Consider the following 16,657-nt stretch of genomic DNA (forward strand, 5'->3'; position numbering starts at 1 on the left):
GTTCATTCCTAGCCGGCGGACCTGGCGAACTTTGATCCAACCAGACCACAGTCCTCCGCCGAAAGTTCTGATCGAAATCGCAGGGGAGTCGCCCCTTTACGAATAGACTGTACTGATGACGAGACATGAAAGAGGAATCTCTGGAAACGCAGTATTTCGATGATATCATACGAGTGATCTGTTTGAGTTAAATTCTCACTAAAGATGTAGTAACGTCATTGCAGATATCTTTCCGGACCTCCGTGACACGACGTACAGCATTCTTTTTCTATACGCTCGCGTCGGAACGGCCCTTCAATTCACCTAACATTCAGCGCTTGCAAGATCCAGGATCATTCAACAAATGCGTTATAAACAAGTACAAACCGCACTAAATTCGGACAAGCATTAATGGAGCAATTCGATCAATAAATAAATAATTTCTGCTTGAGGCCACTGCTTTTGACGGCTAATACACATTCCTTTCGTTCCAGCACTTTATAGCAAGCGTCAATTTGCACCGACAAGCGTCACCGTGTAGCGTTCTACACGTCGCACTAGATTGTACCATTGCATATTCTACTGCACAGTGCATTGTTTTTTTTTTTTTTTTTCGCCATATTTACACTATCTTCTCTATCTCAATAGGGTTCATTTAAGGGCAAATAAATCACGGCAAAAACCCAACTGGCGCAATTCTAGAACACTCAGCTGGCTTTCCTTCGGAACTGCTAAGCGATGATCCCCGAGTAGCTCATCGTCACCATCGTGAACCTAACCATACTCACTGGAGGAAATATGTCTCTCTTAACTAACCTCGACTTAACCACGGATGCCCTGCGCCAACCATACAACGCCACCTCGGCTGAGGAGCGCTTACAACAATCCTAAGCTTAATTACAACGGCAATCACAGGTTGTTTCGGGAGACGTCTAAATGGCACTCACTGGCACGAGAAAAGCTGTGAAATGCCTTTTTCTCTCTCGCTCTCTCTCTTTTTCTGGAAGAGCAGTGTGCTGCGTACACCACTAGTTTTCCTGCGTCATCTTTACGCGCTACTTTTTTGCTCTGCTCACCGACGACCTTAAATTTGAGGAATACGGTTACCATAGTAGTAAGTTTTCATATTCTGGGTCAAACTGCGCCCTCTCTTAAATACAAAAAAAATGGGATATAGCAAATAAAGCAACGGGCGTACGAAAGCTTGTCCACGGCTGGAGTAGAACCAGGGGCACAAAAAAAAAAAAAAAAGAAACGACACGGTACCAATTAAACCTCTATATTAGTAGCACACGCATCGTTGAATACGGTTAGCTCCAGTTACGCCAAACCCGGCGTGCACCCTCTGAACCGAACGAGAGCTGCGTTTGCAAACGAGGTTCCCCGCGCTCAACTTGAAATTCCAGGTCGCTGAACACCGGCGTAATTAACAGTGCTCTGGTTCGGTCAGTGCGAGGAGAACGCGAAACATTGGACACGCTCACCAATTCGTACTATACTCGGCTAATCCATGAGGGTAGTCAAACCTTTGTTATTTTTAATTCTCTGTTTCTGCACGGTTCAGCGACAGCAGAGAGTCGGCCATTACTCACAACGGCATATTTTATCAGTCTAGAGGTACCTGGCATTATATAAAATCGGATCAGGTATCACTGTATAAGTAGCTATCTCTATCGACGACTGATTTTCCTTACCTAATTCGAAAGAAATGGGCCAATTTGCGTTTTCGGTTTGGTTTATGGAATTGAACGTCACAATGCGAGCCAGGATATGAGGGACGGGACGCTGTAGTGAAGGACTCCGGAAATTTCGATCACCTGGGGCTCTTTAACGTGCACTGACATCGCACAGCCCACGTACGGGCGCCTTGCTTTTCGCCTCCACTGAAGAGCGGGCCCCTTTGAATTTCGACAGCAAATTAATGCAGCCGCAACGACAGGGGTCGAACCAGCGACATCGCTCCCGCTAGGCAGCCACTGGCTAAGCTCGATTAATGGTCTTTCTATTGAGTCGATATCCCCCTCTAGCGTCCTAACGGTCATTTACCCCGCTGCCTCTGCGCTTTATTCTTGCTCTGATCATTTCGATTACAGCTTGCCTTAATTAGGCATGAACTCAGTGCAGGCAAACATTCTTATCGCAACGGGAACAATATTTATGAGGGCGAAGAGCGAACCGCTTGGGAAGTCAATTGTCGAAACAGACACTTCGTGCCAGTGAATAAACAAAGCCGCGCTCGGATACACGTAAACTAATTAACTAACCAGTTTCGTCCAGTCATTAATCAGACTTTAAACGCTACCGCGTATTCTCTTTCTTCGTTATGACTATAGCATTCTCCGAAAACTGCTTCGAAGGTTATACTCTGTCCACTTAATTCGACCACTGGCTGAATAGCACATTTCTCTTGCGTAGTATATCGCATAGGAGCCTACAATCAAAAAAGTGCTATATAGACATCATGCACAGAAACAATATACAAACAGTGTTTGGAACCCGGCAATGAATATGTCAATCCGAGTATGCCCACACGGGCGGCCTTCATAAGTGTTGCAATGGTTGCGTAGCTTCATCAACGTCGCAATTTCGTGCAAAAAAGCTTTGGCCATCAGCATAATTAACAAAAACACAAGTATCAACGCTTACAAGATACTACCAATATGTATTCCCGAACTTCAAAAATAAGAATCTTTAAGAAATTAAAACATTTTCCCATGGAATGCCTACTTCACTTCACAAGTCAGGATAATCCTTGTGTTGAAAGAAATATTTTTCTGCGCACAAATATTTGAGACTTCTTGCGCTGCAGAAAACGAAACAAACAAAGTAAAGCTGCGCTAACAACTGACACCAACTTTATCGTCACCGTTCCCACCATTCGTAGTGGTTTTATAGTGCCAATGATCGAAACTAATTTACTTTGCTAGTGAAATCACAGTGCAGCCGGTGGGGCTGTGTCTGCTGACTGCTTCCAGACAAGAATGGCGAGTCGTTATGAACACAACGTATTGTTTGCACAATAAAAGGTTGCAGCTTTTTCAATCAACACTAACGGATGAAATTAGGAATTTTCATTATACATCTTTAATTACTGCGCAACAAAAAGGAAAAAAAAAAAAAAAAAAAGCGGTGTACTACGTATATTGCGGTAAGCAGATATGGTTCAAGACCGGAATATATAAGGCACCTAAGGTGCGGATGGTGATTGGCGTCAACAAAAGTGCCCTCCACTCCGATACATCCTGACTGGCTTCTAGTTCCCCATTCACTAAACGAAAGCGCAAACTTAGCAACTGGAACAAACGGTATGAAAATATAGTCACGCACGCTTATGTATACGTGCATAAGCAGAGCCCAAGAATAGGTTCGATACGAGACGCGCCGCTCGACGGCGCAGTCAATAAAATCAATCGGTCGCGAGTCGCGACGAGGGGCGGAAAAAGCGGCGCTATCAGCTGCAGCTACCACGCCGCGGGCAACAAAAAAAAATGGAAGTAATAATAACAGGTTCACGTGTTAGTGAAGAGTGAATTTCAACCATCGTTGTTGGTGCCCTCAAAAAACACGACCGACAAACTCCGGTCAACTTCGTGAAACGGACAACTCGACACTGACCACGAGGATAGTGTGCCGAACCAAACACAGACGTCAAATGATGTAATCCGCAGTCCTTACGTATGTGAAAAGACGTCACAATCAGACGAGAAGATTATGACAACTACACGCAGGTCGATGAATAAAGAATTTCATCTAAAGTGGAAATGTTGCAATTCGTCGACCCAATGCGCAAATGGAAGCAGGCTTTTCTGTTTTGTGCAATTACCCAGAGAGCTGCCTGCTTTGAGCACCGGCTTCTTGTGAAAGGAACGTCTTGGAAAAAGGGGGGAAAAAAACAGAAGGCTCCGCATGCAGCGGGCCTTTAGGTTAGAAATTCATTTCCTAAAGAAGTCATGACCGCTCGTGACATTTGCTGGCCACGTGCCAGTCAGCGTTCTCCTCAAAGATGGAAAAACGCTGCATAAAGTTGACGCAAAGAAACAAACAAGGTGGTCCGTTTTAAACTAACAACGTATACGTGGAGTAACGTAAACATCTCGCATACCAAAGCGAACAGACAGAGCTGCCTTCGACACAGCGCGTTTGATCCTGCTGTATAATTTGGCAACTGGAGTGACATAACCAGTTTCGATTTCATACAAACTTAAGATGTTCTGCCAGAAATGACAGCGACCGAGGCACAAGCGATTACAGCAAACTTCAACGACTCACCTGTTCGCTGCCAGCGAAGTGCTCCCGTCCGAGCTGTCGCAGCTTGTCCGAAGTAATGTATCCACAGCGCTCTTCGTCGCACAAATCAAACACCTGGCGAAGTTGGCTCAGGATCGCGTCGTCCGACCCGGCCATCACCACACACATCACAGGCGGGGCCTCCTACGCCCGCCCCAACAAAGCTTCCACGCGACGCACGAACAACTGTCACCGTCGTCGTCCCCGCACCACACACCGTGCGCCTCGCCGAGCCACTGCCAGATCGCGGAAAGACGCCGGCGCCATGTTGCGAGCGCGCCGAGATAACTTTTGGCGGCCGCAGCCGACCGACACAGTCGCTTGGCAACGCATGACAACACTGTGCGGAAGAACACGGCGTAAACTGAAGCCGCGCCTTTGAGGGCGCTCACGCTAGCGCTGACAAAACGAGTGCGCTAATAAATACACCTATATTTAAACTATTTCAGCGTTTTGACCTTAGTAACACAAAACATCTCAACAAGATACTTTTGTGTTCTATTTTTAATAATATTTACGTGATTTTACCCTTGAGGTCACGAATAGGCGCAACTAGCAGACGACGCGCCGCTTCCCGCTTCGTCTTGGTTTTATGAGCGTGGCGGCCTCTTTTGGCGATCAGCGCACATAGAATCGACGCTTGCCGCCACGTTGCGTAGGGAAGCCCTGCGCATAATTGGCGCAGTTTTTTGACTTCCTAGAAATGGCACTTCGCTAGTTCGCTATTAGAAGTCTTGTTTTGAAGTATGTGCACTCAGTGAATAATTACAGGGATCATGCCGGTAAAGCATTGTCCTCCAATAACTTTTAACACGAGCAATGTTCCAGTCAATTTTATGACTCAGATTCATTCATTCATTCATTCATTCGTTCATTCATTCGTTCGTTCGTTCGTTCGTTCGTTCGTTCGTTCGTTCGTTCGTTTATCCAATCCGTCCGGTCCGTTCGTTCGCCCGCTCACTTTTTCAGCACATGCATACCTTCGACGTAAGTGCAATCGTTTCGCAATCAAAACGTAAAAAAAGACGGCAATTGTAAATAAACGGCAATGCGAATTGTTAATGATGAAATGGAATTTTCTACCGGAGGAAATCGCCCGCGCTGGACAAGAACGCTTTAACCTAGAACAAGACCGCACATACATGAAGCTTTTAGACGCACTCTTTTCTCTTGTAGCAGCAGCTTGCAGGTGTTACGGCAGCAAATATAATTGTCATGATAACATAACTCAACCTTGCTTCCAAAAGTAAAAGTAAAAAAATCAGCTACCTGACAGTCCGTAGATGACCAAATATATAATAACGCCCATATAAGAATATGTGCAAATGTAATTAATTCAGACCATGTAGATATTTTACAGCTTTACAGGTGCAGAAGTTGACAATTTTCGCAGACTAAAAAGTAGGTCGTGTTTTTACTCAGTATTATTTCCTCCTAATATTTATTACTTGATAAATGTTGTGGTTTGTTAGTCCTAGGTTTCTCGTTAGTGTAATTCCAGTTTCCAGCTGTATGCATCCGCCGGTACGGTGACGTGCGACACTGTCAGTGAATGTAAACGTTTGAGTGTAACTTATAATGCGAGCATGAATGGATTCAAGTGTGAGTGAAGCGCTGCAGATGATCCGCCCCAGGAAATCTGCGACATCGGAGCTTTTTTCTTACACGAGTGTGGACAACTCTCGGGCGGCGCACGTGTCGCGATGGTGATGGCAACGGGCGGCAGTTGGCTGGTGACGGGCTCTGATTTGCCGGCGGGTTGTGTGACGTCATGAGACCACGTGACTGGCCGAACTCTAGTACCCCTTTTCAATGGGAATGAAACCCTCCAGGGCTCCAGCATCTTGAGTTAGACGCGTGCGATGCCCGAGGGAACACGTTTGTACGGTTTGGTTAAAGCTGATACTTATATCTAAGCCGCTTTCACATAACGTGATGCTACTCTATAAATACTATGTGTGACACAGTAGAGGCATATTTTAAGGAATTAGTGATCAAGCGTGTAGCAATGTGCATGTAAGTGAACGAGGATCCACAAGGGTAGACACTCAAGGGCGAAGCTCAAGTGTTCTCCAAATTTTTATTTCACTATTTTTATTTATTCATTTATTTTTTTTGGGCGAGCAGAAAAACAGCTAACATGAGAGACGCCAAGGTGGTGAAATTTCAGTTATATGAATTCTCCTACTTAGGGGACACTGGGAACAAAGTTAAGTTGGCCTCCCTCTAATAGGTTGCCAAGTTTTAGTTATGAAGACGCTATACTTTCACCGACAACGAATATTTTGAAAGCCAGAAAAAGAAGCAGGTCAAGTATGCACTACAACGAGGACAAATGTCGATACCCCTAGGGTCATGCTCAAATATATACATGTTAAACAAAATACTCCCCGTAGTGTACGCTGATGCGTGCGTGGTACGAGAAAAAAATCCACGCTTTATCACATCCCATGGGGACGACAGGGAATAGAAATTGTTCCGCGAGGACCGAATTGGTCTATAGCGCGGCGAGCACAGCAGAAGGCAGCAGAACCATGGACTGAGGGAAACCGACCAACGTAAAGTGGTCAGGCCTACACACCTACAGAGGAAAGTAAGGCCCGATGAATTCACCGAAAACCGCACCAATTAATTAACAAGCAAGTTCAATAAAAGTATTCAAATCCAATCCCCGCACTACGGATTATTTTTTGGTAGTCATTATTTTTACATATTATCGCACCTGCCTAATAATCCAGAACGCTATGCTGCCCTGCTGGTCTATAGATTCCAGTATGGAAGTATCCACGCACTACTTCACCCGTTGAACGGTAATCATGTAGTGCGCGTATACACTATCGCTGATCGCAGATCAATCTATGAACAAAGGATATTGAATGCGTCGTACTATACTGGACTTGTACTAAACTTTTCAATGCAGCCTCAGCCAGCTGGTATGGCTTTGTGCCATAAAATAATAAGGACTTGTGTGCCCTTTTTGCACCACCTTGTTTTTTTTTTTTTTTTTTTTTTTTTTCTGGGGCAGCCATATGTCTTCACGACGAGAACAGCTTCCTGGTCATACTCAAACTTTGAACTGCTCTCTCTTTCCACTTTCACTCCCACCTTCCTCCCTTCCTGTGAACCAATTATTACTATTATTATGAGCGAAGATGAAATGCAGGCAGTGCCATAAGTCCGGACTGTAAGGGAGATTGGGATAGTGCAGTCCAAACAATTTGGCAATCGCTTCGTTTGCTTTTCTTACAGCCCCCACGCCAGCCTCGGGGAGAAAAAAAAAAAAATGGTCGTACAGAGAAGGTATTCATGCTCTTGCTCACCGGTGGCGCGAATCCATACAAGTTGACGGATTTTATTGAAAAGTGATATATATAGGTCCGGCAGATAGGCGGTTGTGTTTATAGCGAATTTCAAACATTTTGAAAATCAGGAGAGGAGCATTAATTGTCGGACATCCTCTGTATTTTGCTTCACAGCAACGCAGCCTTGCATTGTTGATTCCGCAACACATATTTCGAAACGGCGCAAACATAGAAAAGGGACAGACTATGTTCGTTGCCGGAAGAAAGTGCAGACAAGATAATACGCAATTGCATCCGTGTCGGAAATCTGTCAGTATTCTAACGCTGTCTTCCCTTTCTTGCCTACTCCGTCGTGCCAGTGAATTTGACAGATGCAGTGGCAATGAGGTACAAGGAAGTGCCCGCTGCAGTCAATACATCGTTCACACGCATTCGCTTAGTGCGCTGTGCGTGCTACGGCCTACAACACGCCCAGCCCGAGGTGTCATTTTTCCCACGCCAAACAGAACAATGGCTTCACAAGCCCATCTTCGTGTATCACAGTGCATCTTTCCGGCGCGATGCACAATGGCTTACCGATCAGCCGCTCTGTCAGGTGTAACCACGAACAAAGCTGTGGGGATGGGATCGGGAGGTGTGAATCAAAGTGAGTTCGCAAGGCTTAGCAGCTGCAGTGAGTGTGATTGAGTGAGTGAAGCAGCGTGAGCCACGCGTTTAATGGAATGAGGGATGGTGTATTTTCAGCGCTCAGCAAATGATGAGGCAATATTTTGTAAGCTTTCTTCTTCATTTCATTTTTTTTTTCCCCTCCTGTTTGCCATTTGTTGGGGACAGCTGTGGTGATGAAGCCGGCAAAGATCGTAGCTCGTCGGCTACCATCCCTGGCGTCACTGGCAACCGCTGCCTGTAGAAAGTTTAATCTTCTGCCGGTTGTCGCCGCACAAGCCCACTTGTGGTTTTGGCGCTTCCGTTTGTGTATGCTGTTTTCAATGTACTGAATAAAGATTATTATTATTATTATTATTTCATTCTGCGGCCGCCATTCGTCAACAGATATGCGCAGTTGGAAATAGCATATGTATGCTAATACTAGCGAAGCAGACAGTATCAGGTGTAATTGTCTGCACGTGATGTCTGTGCTGCCGCTTTGGCCGAGAGGCCGCAGCCAAGTGGGTGCATGGTGAACACACAGGCGAAAAAAAGGAAAACGAAGCCCACAAAATATGTCCTGTCCTTAAGCCTTCATTCCTGTCAATTACGAATAAATTACATTATTGCTGAACGAGTTTGATGTATATCGGGTATCGGGCTTGCGTCCTAATTGTTATCTCTTGTGTTCGTCAGCTTTGCGGAATCCATCTATTATTATACGTAATTGGTTTTCTTGGTCCCTACAGTCGCTAAGAAGTCGCTACAGTCGACAAAGGCTGTTCGGTTGTAAAATTCCCGGAGTGTTAAAAGACAAGTCGTCTTTGTGGCGGTTTAGCCCCGGAAAGCAATACTCCCTTTTCTCTTTTTTTTTTTTTTTTTTTTTTTTTTTTTTTTTTTTTTTTTTTAGCGCTTGGGGGGGGGGGGGGGGAGGCAGAAAGCGCGCGAAATTCGAAGTGGACAGCGCTCAAACATTTCGCAGCTGGCTGCACTTATCCGAATGTCGCCGTCACTCGTTTCAGCGCACGGCATTCAGTACAGTCATGCTCTCCTCTTCAGCGATTTCTGTTATTTCTTTCACAGCACGGAAAGGGCACCCAGAAAACTGTTATCTATTTAGAGGTTGCGCGGCTCCTTTGCGCGACTCGTTTGGATTATCTCTTTTCGCGTAACTGGTGCAGTCTGAAGGAACACTGCAAGGGACAAACTGAAGTTGGCCTGCGACGATATAAATTACCCCATTTCACCAACGAAGACACTGTATTAAGCCGAGCTTTCGTAAGTTCGTAAGGGTCACAAGATCAAAAAATTATAGGGAGCACTTTGGATCATTAAACTGCGATGATGTGAAAGCTTCTATCGCGCGGTTGTCCGAAGCCCTCCACTACGGCACCTCTTTCTCTCTGTTTTCACTCCCACCTTCGCGATGACGCGATAGTTTAAGCTACCAGCCAACATATAAAGCCCGGCTACCAGCCTAGGGATACCTTTTCCTTCTTCCTACAGCCACAACAACAATGTTGTGGCTGTAGGAAGAAGGAAATGCACGGGCCTGCTACTGGCTCTCTAGCTGAGCCACCTCCGCTGCCTCGTGCAGACCGAAGATTGATTGATTTATAGGAAGGAAAAGGCGCGGTAACTGCCTCACTTGGTTTCTGTGGACACCTCAACCGTGCCGTAAGGGAAGGGAGGAATGTGGGAGTGAAAGTGGAAAGAGAGAAAGGGGAGCCGTAGTGGAGGGCTACGGTGTACTTGGGGATCTTCAACGTGCGTTGACATCGCACAGCATACAGGCCGAAGAGAATGATTTATCTGATTTATTTATAGGAAGGGAAAGGCACGGTAACTGTATCACTTGTTTTCTGTGGACACCGCAACCGCGCCGTAAGGGAAGGGAGGAAGATGGGAGTGAAAGTGGAAAGAGAGAAAGAGGAGCCATAGTGGAGGGCTACGGAGTAATTTCGACCACCTGGGGATCTTTAACGTGCGCTGACATCGCACAGCACACGGACGTCTCTTCGTTTCACCTCCATCGAAACGCAGCCGCCGAGGTCGGGTTCGAACCCGGGTACTCCGGCACAGTAGTCGGGCGTCTGAAACTGATTTAAACTGATTTTTAAACTGATTTATTTACAGGGAAGGAAAGGCGCGGTAACTGTCTCACTTGTTTTCTGTGGACACCGCAACCGCACCGTAAGGGAAGGGAGGAAGGTGGGAGTGAAAGTGGAAAGAGAGAAGGAGGAGCCGTAGTGGAGGGCTACGGAGTAATTTCGACCACCTGGGGATCTTTAACGTGCGCTGATATCGCACAGCACACGGACGCCTCTTCGTTTCGCCTCCATCGAAACGCAGCCGCCGAGGTCGGGTTCGAACCCGGGTACTCCGGCACAGTAGTCGGGCGTCTTACCACTGCACCACCCCGGTGGGGCAGTCGGGCGTCTTACCACTGCACCACCAGAAAGAAAAGGAAGAGGGAGAGAAAGACGCGCGCCGCAACAACAGCCATCGTCCACCACCGAAGCGGTGGCGGCTGCAATGACGGCCTACAACAGATACAAATTCGGTGGCAGGCCAGCCCCCGCCGCAAGCGGCGGTGACCTACCTGCCCCAGCCCCATCAGGGGCCCCTCCAGGGGGGCAACATGTCAGCGCACGTCCCCAGGTGATCGAAATTACTCCGTAGCCCTCCACTACGGCTCCTTTTTCTCTCTTTCCACATTCACTCCCACTTTCCTCCCTCCCCTTACGGCGCGGTTCAGGAGTCCGCAGAGCAAGTGTGACAGATACTGCGCCTTTCCCTTACCGTGAACCAATTATTATTATTATTATTATTATTATTATTATTATTATTATTATTATTATTATTATTATTTATCTGTATCGTATTCTGAACACGTCAGGTTGGCTCACATGTTGCAATCTGTGTAGAACCATACAGCGCGTTTTATATTGTCTAACCACCATCGTTCAGCTGGTGCCACCCAAATAAAATCGTCCTTTCAAAAGCACGCCCGCATTTGTCTGTTCCGTAAGATTTTGTGCCATATAATGCTATACACTTCGCTCCCGTTGGATTCAACCAGCACACTTCATTTCTCATCGTCATATTCACCACCAAAGTCTCAGTGCTCCATTGCAATACAGTGACATGTGCACTATCATATCAATGCATGCCATTCAGATTAAAAAGGTACGGTGATGCAGTGGTGAGGGCGTTCGGCTACTGTGCCCAAGGATAATAATAATAATAATAATAATAATAATAATAATAATAATAATAATAATAATAATAATTGGTTAACAGGAAGGGAAAGGCGCAGTATCTGTCACACTTGATCTGTGGACACCTCAACCGCGCCGTAAGAGAAGGGAGGAATATGGGAGTGAAAGTGGAAAGAGAGAAAGAGGAGCCGTAGTGGAGGGCTCCGGAGTAATTTCGACCACCTGGGGATCTTTAACGTGCGCTGACATCGCACAGCACACGGACGCACAAGGATGCAGGAACGAATTTCGGGGCTACGGTGCCAACACCACCTAGACGAACTAGGTGGTGTTGACGGTGCCTGCTTTTCGATGGAGGAGAAAAGCAGGCGCCCATGTGCTGTGCGATGTCAATGAGCGTTAAAGAACCCCAGGTGGTCTAAATTTCCGGAGCCCTCCACTACGGTGTCTCTCATAGCCTGCATCGCTTTAGAACGTTAAACGAAACCAATCAAAACGGTCGTACTATGTTCGCGTTCATTTACTGATTTATTATGCTGTTTTGGTGAACCACTTCACATTATTGTTCATCAAATCTTTTATGTTGTAAAAAAAATTGTTACCCATAATACCTCTAATGTTTTGTACTATAAAGACAGTTGCAACGATAAGCACGTATCATGAAACGCTTCCATCGGTTAATCCGCTCGCTTATTCGCGCTGAATATTAACACGCAGATATAGCATGCAACCATCTATCGTTTTCATTACCAATTTGGATGATGTAATTCCCTTCGATCAGAAATAATTCGATATCCGCGTCGGCAGCAGCATCTACGATCCAAAAGAAGCCGCTATTTGCGTAGGTTAACTTTGGATCCGTCTGATTAATATCCGCTGAAACGTATGTGTGAGATTCAAAATAAGGCCCCAGAAAATAAAAAAAAAGCTGACTTCAATTGGCATTATCAATAGAAATCAAACGAAATCAGCTAGAAAAATCTTCATTGCAATTGGTTATCATTAAGTGAGAGGAGAAACCAATTGATTCTGGACCAGTTGAGAAATTACTGACTTCAATCGGTTACGGCCGAGTCATCATTGATTCCATATGAGTCAAATTGGACTTGCAGATTGGAACCATTTGGGAAAAATAGCTGGTTTTGACAATGGGTCCAAATGTCAGCCCAACTGCGCCCAAAATATCCATGGGAACATTGGCATATTTTACAAACACGGCAGAATTATTAAAAGCTTTCAAGACCTTAATCTAGAGAAATGTATACATCATTTGTGCTTTTCTGCAGTTCAAATCAAATTAAATAACTGTGCTGAACTAACGGGCACAACTAGTCCCTGCATGAGAGTCATATATATAAGTAGGATCAAATGTGTTCTACGAATGTATTCGGGTTATGTTAGCGGTGTATGATGCTGAGTCCGTTGTCTCAATTGTTGCTAATATCGCACCTTTCGCTGTCCTCCCATGTACGTACTACAGCGCGTGTGTGTGTAAGACAATAATTCCCTCTACTGGTGTGATGCTTGATTGTTTGCGTGTGTTGATTTATATGAAAGCAAGAAGTTGTCATGATTTGCACTCCTTCGTAAAAACGTTGGCATAATGTCCATGTACGCCAATCACGCCGATCGGGCTTTTATTTTTTTTTCTGGCACCTTAATATCGCTTGTATTGAGCGTTCTTGCACACCTTAATGTAGAATTAAATCTTCTGGTCGTCTACTGGGTGCTTTACCTTTATGAAACCTTATAGCTGTAAAAGGGCGAGTTTCAATTGATCAGACCGGCCCAATTGTGTACTAATTTACGTATGGAAATTTTCAAATTGGTACACATTGAAAATTTCCCAATTGGAGTCAATTGAATTTTTTTTTTTTTTTTACTGGGGCAGGCAAGAATCAAATTCGTCCAACCTCAGTGCATTTCGTTGAAACGGTTTTGTGCTCATTAGTGTTAAAATAGTCGAGAAAGCGTTTTTCTTTTCAAATCAGCCGCCTCTCCTTTTCTGCCACGTTCGGCGGATATTCAACAGATGACGCCACCAGTATCGTCTACGCATGCAGGAAAGCGGCTTCTTTTAAGTAGCCGCCGCGGACTTCGAATTAATTCTAATCAAATCAGGCAGGCACATAATACAAACTAGGTACTAAAATCTATGAACAGTTGTATACTACTTGTGTGCCAAATTTCAGCGCGAATAAGAGCGATTTTAAGGTAACAAATATATCTTGCCAGGGAGCATGCGCGGAGGAGGGTAGGGAATGGAGGATGAATGATAGAAAGTACTAAATTCCCCCCCCCCCCCCCCCAGCAGCTAGAAAACTCGACGCCTACGATAGTTAGAAAGATAGCCCAATTTAAAAGCGAATCAGTCGGGAGTGCAAGCAAGATGATCTGTGGTGCCTCGCTTTGTAGTGAGCGGGCAGGAAGTCTGCGAGCATATGCATGCACGTCCTACCACATTAGCTCTTCAGTGTCGCATTGTATACCACAACTTCGAAAGTCCTGGTTACGGTGTCGATATGATGTAAGAAGGTGCAAAAGTGGCGCGTCTAAACACGACCATGGCCACGACACGACCAGCCTCAAGGCGAGTCATGGAGGCGAGTGCACCGATTGTTTCCACATCGGACTTTCCATGCAGGGACTTTCACAAGTCTGCTAGTGGCAGCTGGTGGCCTTTTTGTAAACCTCGGCGCTGCTTTAGATAATGGTGGACAGATGGCAGCACCATGCTCTGGCGCGATTTTTTTATGGGTTACGGGAAGGAAAAAAAAAAAGCATAAAAATAGTGGCTCGCATGGTGCACTCCCATGGTGGCAGTGGAAATACCCCAGCGGGCGACCCAGATTCCTCTCTATATATCTATATTTCTGCACAGCGAACTGACCGAGCTGGGGATCCGTTTCAGTGTGCCCTGAATCGCGCCACGTCGAAGAACCAGCACAGATACCAGTTTCTCACGAGTTTTCGCCACTGCAGCCTCTGATGGCATATGCCGCGGCTGCCACTAATATTTTCCTTCATCTACAATAAAAGTCCAATGGCCGCTTTTCCAAATCTCCCCTCGAAAATGTGCAGGCAGACTTTTACCCCACCTTCTCTTTCCCTCAGCCAGTCCGCGGGATTTCTACGCCACCTCGCCTTGTAAAACTAAATGCAACGCCACGCTACGTCGTATTTCACCACTGGCACACAACCCAAAAATAACAGCATGCGCTCTCTGGAACAGACGCGGTTGTAATATGGGCTAACACCAAGTCTACGCGTGCAGTCCGCCACTGCTGCCAACAGATCGGCTAGGGCAGCTCGCATTTCCTCCTCCTCCAGCCCTCGGAACACGTATAAGAAAAATTTCGTTGCCATAGCAACAAGCACAGCACGTGACCCCCTGTCGTCACACCCGTTGCCAGGATACGCCGCGCACAGCTGAGAGCGATTCAAAGCTTGCGCGGGGCGCCAGACGAAGCATGCGCTCGCAATACAGAAACCAGCTGGACAGATAGCTCACCCAAACTTGCGCGTGCCATGAACTCCGCTAAAATATTACCTCCAGCTTGCACTCAGGCCTAGTATAAGAATAAAACGAAAGAAAATATTGTGAATTGATTAGCAGCCACCAACACTGCGCATGTTGCACTAAAGACGTGCCAGTACGCTTGGCGACAGCGAGTGCCGTTCCAGCGCGCTCAGTAGAGTAAAAAAAATATATGAACACAGAAGTGGCGAGGAACACGCTTTTATTATAAAAGCGACATCTGCAGTGATGCATGAAGACGATTGGCAGTATTTACACGAGTAATGAGAACATATGCACATAATTTAACAGGTTCATGAGTCTTCAAGCATGGTGAGGATGAATATTTACAGATGCATGTCCCTCGGCTGGCCGGCACCGGTCGAGGAGAGGATGAGCCTTCAATGGATATGAGGGTGTGACGTAGTGGGGAAGCGCCTTACGTGCAGGACATCTTGCAGCCGCACCGCGCTTGTTATGAGGGCGACAGATGAGTACGATGAGTGTGCCGTTGCCGCCGGCTATGACGCAAGTGATGGCCAGCTTACTTCTTTGCTGCCGCCTTCTTGGGTGAAGCCTTCTTGGCGACCTTGGGCTTCTTTGGAGACTTTGCCTTCTTCGGTGCCTTGGGCTTCTTCGCAGCCTTAGGCTTGGCTGCGGCCTTGGGTTTGGCTGCCTTCGCTGCCTTGGGCTTCGCGGCCTTCTTTGGAGACTTTGCTGCCTTGGGCTTGGCTGCCTTCTTGGGAGACTTTGCTGCTCCGGCCTTCTTGGGTCCACGCTTAGCGGGCGACTTCTTGGGACCAGCTGCAGCTTTGTCGGCAAGACGGAAGGAGCCGGACGCACCTGTTCCCTTGGAGTGCTTCAGCAGGCCAGTCTGGACGGCACGCTTCAGCGCGAGCTTGAGATGCGTGTTGACCACCTTGGTGTCCTTGCCAACGTCGTAGTGCCCCATGATGTACTTGTGGATGGCCTGACGAGAAGAACCGCCACGCTCCTTCAGGGCCTCGATGGACTTCTTCACCATCTCGGTGTACTTGGGGTGGCTGGCGGGCTTCTTCGCCTTCTTGGCACCACCGGCCGCGGATTTGCGACCCTTGGGCGTGGCGGCAGCTGCAGGCTTGACCTCGGCATCAGACATGACGGTAGTAGGAAGGGTATCCGTACCTGGGACGGCAGACGGGAATTGCAGAAAAAGGCAACTGGTGACGGGCACGCAGCGAGCGGAGCGAAGTACGTCCGAACCGGTTGGGGAACGAAAGAGCGAAGGGTGAGCGAGTGGGGAACAGCCGCTTTTATAGCGAGCGCGCGGACGTCGCGGAAGACTACAACAATATACCGTGCTCGCGAGCGCCGCAAATGCCGCCGCCCGAGTTTGAGATTGTGTTTGTTGGGCGAGGAAAGCGGCGGCTCGAGGTTCGTTCGATCGCCACACGACTAAATAAAATACGCTGTCATGTAGCAGAGATATTGCACGAAGCTTATGCCAAGTTTCGCTGCTCCAAGGCTCCGGAAACTTGTTTAAAAAGAAGTTTTTCGACGCACTAGTGGCAGCGTTATTGTGCTAATTCCATCGTTCGGACCTTGGCGTTCCCATCTCGTCGCGTCAGACCGGCTAAAAAGTATTGAAAACTAAAATTCAATAATCCATCTACACGTTTCGATAATTTGTCTCGTGCGGCACAGCGAGAACGCAGCGTGAGAAG

General features: G+C 46.8%; 2 protein-coding genes across 3 annotated transcripts in view; both read right to left on the minus strand.

The window, feature by feature from the left end:
- Positions 1-4,589, minus strand: part of nuf (rab11 family-interacting protein nuf) — a 191,129-nt gene extending 186,540 nt beyond the window's left edge. For both annotated transcript variants that reach the window (XM_084604249.1, XM_084604248.1), the window contains exon 1: positions 4,249-4,589. In XM_084604249.1, the coding sequence (XP_084460375.1) occupies positions 4,249-4,395 (147 nt within the window). In that variant the 5' untranslated portion in view covers positions 4,396-4,589. The remainder of the gene's footprint in view (positions 1-4,248) is intronic.
- Positions 4,590-15,160: 10,571 nt separating this feature from the next.
- Positions 15,161-16,234, minus strand: LOC146189435 (histone H5-like). The gene has a single exon (XM_084604252.1). It carries the CDS (start codon positions 16,090-16,092, stop codon positions 15,499-15,501), a length of 594 nt encoding a protein of 197 aa, XP_084460378.1. The 5' UTR covers positions 16,093-16,234; the 3' UTR covers positions 15,161-15,498.
- Positions 16,235-16,657: the final 423 nt, after the last annotated feature.

The sequence above is a fragment of the Amblyomma maculatum genome, chromosome 5 (genome assembly GCF_055883805.1).
Source record: "Amblyomma maculatum isolate TAMU_Amacu chromosome 5, ASM5588380v1, whole genome shotgun sequence".
Classification (NCBI taxonomy): Eukaryota; Metazoa; Arthropoda; class Arachnida; order Ixodida; family Ixodidae; genus Amblyomma; species Amblyomma maculatum.

What these genes read in the sequence shown, in the direction of transcription:
- LOC146189435 (XM_084604252.1), bottom strand. Translation starts at nt 16,092, where the DNA reads ATGTCTGATGCCGAGGTCAAGCCTGCAGCTGCCGCCACGCCCAAGGGT.